A 5,228-nucleotide genomic window follows, 5' to 3' on the forward strand; every position below is an offset into this window, starting at 1 on the left:
GCGATATCCGCCTTGTCCAGCTGGTTCCAGAAGCGGGCGATGCAGCAGGCCCTCGTAATACATGGCCACGCCATGATGCTAGATGCAAAGCGGCCCCTTTCTTTATGTGGTTCTAAAGCGGGTTTTTAGTCTTGCTTCTGCCCCGGCCCCCACCCGCCAGTGCGGTCCCCACCGCTTTCTCTCCCAATCCGCCTGCTGCCTCGTCCTTCTCCCTCCGAGCACACCCGGGGGAAGCTAACGCTGAGTGCCTGTGAAGTCCCTGGATTACCGGCTGCAAACGCCTTCGAGAGCTCAGCTGCTGCGGACGACGAAGGACGAGAGGAACTGCGTGCCGGAGTCCCTGGCTAGGGCGTCTGGGGCGCGCCCCTCCCTGCGCTGCGGCGCTCGTAGACCCCGGCCGAGCGAGGCGACGCGAGACGAGGTGGCCGCGGGGTTAAGCCATGGCGCAGAGGAAGGGCTGGGCGATGTGGCTGCGGGGTCCGCGGACCTGGCTCGATTCTCCTGCCTGCCCCTGTCCGGGTGCAGCCGTCTAGCTAGCAGGGCTTGAGGCCGTCACCTCCGGCGAAGATCGTGTCTGCTTCCTCGGCCAGCGCGGGCGGGAGACGATGCTGCAGCCGCTGTCTCCGCTGCCTCTGCTGCAGAGAGGCGGCCCCACCCTTTTCTGCCGCCCAGCTAGGGAGGAGGAAAAACCCAGGAAAGATGCTGAGAGAAAGCGCGCTGCAGAAAAAAATCACCTGCTGTCGTCAGCTCGCGCTGCTGGGAGCGTGCCCTCTCTCTGTCCCCTCCTTCCTCGGCTCCTCCCTCTTCTCACCCCGGCAACCGCAGATCTGGGGCCTTCGTGGGTTCAAATCCTAACTTCCTGCCAACTTGTCATTGCTTTGGTTGCTAACCTCCGGGAGCTTGAGGCTGTCTTATAAAATAGGGCCAATCGTTGGAGGGAGATAGTATTTTTTTTTAATTATTAAAGAAACCCCTAGTGAAATGTCTGTCCCAGAATAGATTCTTTAAAAAGGGAACTGCTACTATTGGTCAGTCACCAGACTATCTGAACCCAGTGTGGCTGGTTTTTGATCCAGGTCCTTGCCAGTCAGTCTTCTCTACAGACCTTGCTCAGATGTGGGGGACTGGGATCCCAGGGCTGGTGGTGTCCCGTCCCCTGCTTACCTAGTGGATGGGTGGGAAGGGTAATGTCTTAGTCCCTACCAAGAGCTACCTGGTCCTTCAGCCCAGAGGCCTCTTGGGGGTGGGGGTGTGAAAAGAAGATTCTGGAAAAGGGTCTAAGTGGTTGAGAGATGGATGGGAAATAGTTCTGTAGGAAAGGGTAGAGCCTCATCTACAGGGCTTTCTGGAATGTTCCTGCCCCCCCACCCCAACTTGGGGGCAGAATAGATTTTGCAGTCTGATGGACCTGGTTTGATTGGAACACTATCTTTGTAAGTTGGGTCATCCCTGGGCCTCGGTCTCCTCATCTGTAGAGTGGCGGAAATAGGAGCTGTCTCAAAGTGGTCTGTGAGGCATAAAAAGGACACAGAACAGAAGCTTCGAGTCAAATAAAATCTGTAGGGATCCAAATCCTGTCTTTTGTAGTCCTTGCTGTATGGCCACAGGCAAATCATTGCAATATTCTGACCTTTAATTTCATCTATGAATGAGGATATTCATTTTGAATTGCAAGGTTGTTCTGAAAATTAACATGAGATAATGCACCAAAAGTACTTACTACAACATCCAACATGTAGCAACTGGCAGGTAGTCAAGAAATGGTAACCATTGGTATTCAAAAGGCCCATGAGATGACTCATAGGTGAACCTTTCTGAGCAGACTTCTCAGACACATTCTCTGGCAGACCTCTTATTTCTTCAAATACGTTTTGCTCTCTCCTTGTCTCGCCATTTGTGTCCTGTATTGTCCTCCTCTTCCTACCCCTAACCACGTCACCAAGCCTTTCACTCCTTTCCCTTTCAATGTAGATAGAATTTTCAGCATTAGGTAAGCTGAGGCATTGGTGTTGCTGGGGGAGAAAGTCATATATGTGTTTAGATTAGCAACTGACTGCAAAACACAGTCCTCTCTTTTAACCTTAGAATCAAACAAGATGAAGGAAAGCTCTGATTAGTCAATTACCTGCTGAACTTCCTCCTACTTGGATCTTTGACTCTTGGTGATTTGATTAGAATTCCATAAATAAAATGATGCTTGGCACTGTTTTGCAGACATTAGGAGATACTTTTCTATAAACCACATAATCTTGTCTGATACTTCCTCCCCCCAACACTGCAAAAATTCCTAGATTTGGCTGATTTCTTTTTTGGGGGTGTGTGTGGCTGATTTCTTTTCAATAATGATTTCCTTTTCTTATACAAGGCTCATTCTGTTGCATAGGGTGGTCTTGAACTCATGAGCCAAAGTTCAAGACCTCAGCTGATCCACCCACCTCAGTTTTCCTAGTAGATGGGATTATAGGAATGTGTCACCATGCCCAACCCAATAGTGATTTCCAAGGGTAAAAATTTGATACTAAAGTTACAGGGAGATGTCTGTTCTGAGAGTCATTGAGATTTTAACCTTTTTTTTTTTCATTTGTAAGTTTAGTCTCCTGATGCCAACTCACTACAGGAAACAAATAGATTCTAGATCTAAAGAAGCCCTCAGTTGGAGGTATATGTTATGGTAGGACTAGGAGAGAGACACAAAATAAAGTTAGCAAACAGTATTGTCACTCTAACAGAGGTGAATGCAAGTGCTGAATAAATAACAAATGAGCAGAAGTATAAGTAAAAGTGTATCAGGCAACTCTTTCATCATCACCTTCTGCATTTATTCATTTGGGTTTTTAAAACAGTCATTTGTATAATCCCATGACCTTATAGAACAGACACTTTTCATGGTTGTCTGGTATGTGGCCTGTTTAGCATCTATTCTGATTGTAAGATTATATACTCCATTACTTGACTTTTGAGAACTTCTCCTCTTCTACTTTCAGGCCATGTGGTTTGGTTGGGGTTAATCTTACCTCACTCACCTTTCAGGGCTGAACAGATGATCCATATCTGTTTACCAGAGGATTGCTTCTCTCTGGAAAAAGTGACTAGTTTAGTAATAAACATATGATATACATTAGACTAGTTAGTAGAAATCCAAGACTTCGGCTGGAACCAGCCTAAAAGCCATGTTTGTGTGCTCTCTCTCTCTCTTCTTTACTGAAATTACTAAAATAAGAGACCACAAGATTACTGTTTTCAGTGGTCATGGTGTTATTCTTGGTAGTGAGTGACCATTGTTGCAACCTCTGCATTTTTGCTGCTTAAACTGAAGCACACACAGAAAACTGTATTCTGGTGGTGTCTGCACCCCAAAGCCCATTATACACTTCCTTCCCAATAAGCCACACCCCAATTTCAGTAGGATTTTTCAGTCAGTCAGCCAGAAACTACATTTCCCAACCTCCCTTGTGGCAAAGAACAATCACATGTACTTCCAGGTCACTTCCTCAAAGTAAGTTGTTCTTAAAGTGTTCAACTTTGTCTTCTTATAGGGTAGAAAGTAGACATAGTTAGAAGAGTTATCATTTAGGTGGTTAAAATAATTCCTATGAGTACAGTGTGGTAGTTAAGAACACTCTGGTGCCAGGGTTTAACCCTGGAAAGAGTAAGCAGAAAAATAAATAGAAGTCAGTTGTCCTGGATGATGACTGCATGGGGCAGAGCGGCCTGGCAGGAGGGACCTATTTACTTCTAGATTGTGACAAGAAAAGAAATATACATCTCTTTTGTTGGAACCCACAGCCTGGAATCTCTGTTTTAGTACTTTTGTCATTTGAGCATGTGGAACTGCCTGTACCTTAACAAATTGGAGGAGTATGAAAAACACATTGAAGTAAAATACTAGAAAACAATATCATGTTAAGACAGGAATGATCAGAGTTAAGGTATTCTAAAGCCCTTATTGTTTATGAAGTGAGTAAAAATATTACTTCAAAATGTTTATGAGTCTAAAAATTCACATTGAAAAATGAAAAGGGAAAACTTTTTGTGTAACTATAAATTTATATACATATTATGGTATATATATTTTATATAAATATAATATATAAAAATAAAGCTTATAGAAAACTACTTATGACCAAAAATAAACAAAGAAAGAACATGACCAATAGCAAGTACAAAATAAGATGATAGAAACATTTATAAAATGTTAGTGATTGGGATATATGTAAATGATCAAATCTTTCTAGTTAAAAGAGAATCTCAGGTTGAAGAAAAACACAAAACCAAGCAAAGTACAACAGTACATTATTTTCAAGAAACATAGTGTATTTAAAACCCAATGAAATAACCCCCCCAAACAAACAAAAAAAATCCCAACATAAATACTGAAAAAAAGTGATTTGAAAAGATGTAGTAGGTAAATAACCAGAGAAAGCTGGTGCCACCATGTTAATGTCAGATAAAATTGATCTTTAAACGTATTTTTAGAGGGCCAGGGATTTAGCTCAGTGGTTCAGTGGCCTGCCTTGCTAAGTGCAAGGACCCGAGTTCAATCCCCGGTACAAAAAAAAAAAAAAGTAGTTTTAGAGATAAAGAGGGCCTTCATATAAAAATAGAAGAAGCAATTCACCAAAATATATGATGCAGTTTGCATCTAACAAAATAGCTCCAAAATATATAAAGCGATACTTGGTAGAGTTTTAAGAAGAAATGCACAGATCCATTACCACATCATCATTATCATCATATCCATCATCAACATCATCACAGACATTTCAAAAATATATCCAAGTATCCAATAAATCAAACACATAAAGTGATGTAGAAGATTGAAATAATTAATCTAATGGAACCTGTATCTAACAATTAGAGAATACATATTTTCTTTAAACTTACACAGAATATATAAAAATTTAACTATATACTAGATCACAAAACTAATATAAACAAGAAGAAAAAGCTTATTCAAATAACATTCATGACAGTACAATGATGTTATAAATTAATAACAAAAGATAATAAGAAATCTACACATATTTAGAAATAAAAGAAAAATATTTTGAAATGAATTCATGGTTTAAAAAAACTATAGTGGCAACAGGGCGTGGTGGCACACTCCTGTAATCCCAGCACTCAGGAGGCTGAGGCAGGAGGATCGCTGTGAGTTCGAGACCAGCCTGGGCTACATAGTGAGTTCCAGGTCAGTCTCAACTACATAGCGAGACCCTGTCTCAAAAAAC

General features: G+C 42.2%; 1 protein-coding gene across 1 annotated transcript in view; it reads right to left on the minus strand.

The window, feature by feature from the left end:
- Positions 1 to 5,228, minus strand: part of Map6 (microtubule associated protein 6) — a 91,421-nt gene that overhangs the window by 73,468 nt on the left and 12,725 nt on the right. Inside the window, exons 3-4 of the mRNA XM_010603346.2 lie at positions 557 to 672; positions 154 to 298 (exon numbers count right to left, since the gene is read on the minus strand). Of these exons, the coding sequence (XP_010601648.2) occupies positions 154 to 298; positions 557 to 672 (261 nt within the window). The remainder of the gene's footprint in view (positions 1 to 153; positions 299 to 556; positions 673 to 5,228) is intronic.

The sequence above is a fragment of the Fukomys damarensis genome, unplaced genomic scaffold (assembly GCF_012274545.1).
Source record: "Fukomys damarensis isolate Sample0158 unplaced genomic scaffold, DMR_v1.0_HiC HiC_scaffold_16, whole genome shotgun sequence".
Classification (NCBI taxonomy): domain Eukaryota; kingdom Metazoa; phylum Chordata; class Mammalia; order Rodentia; family Bathyergidae; genus Fukomys; species Fukomys damarensis.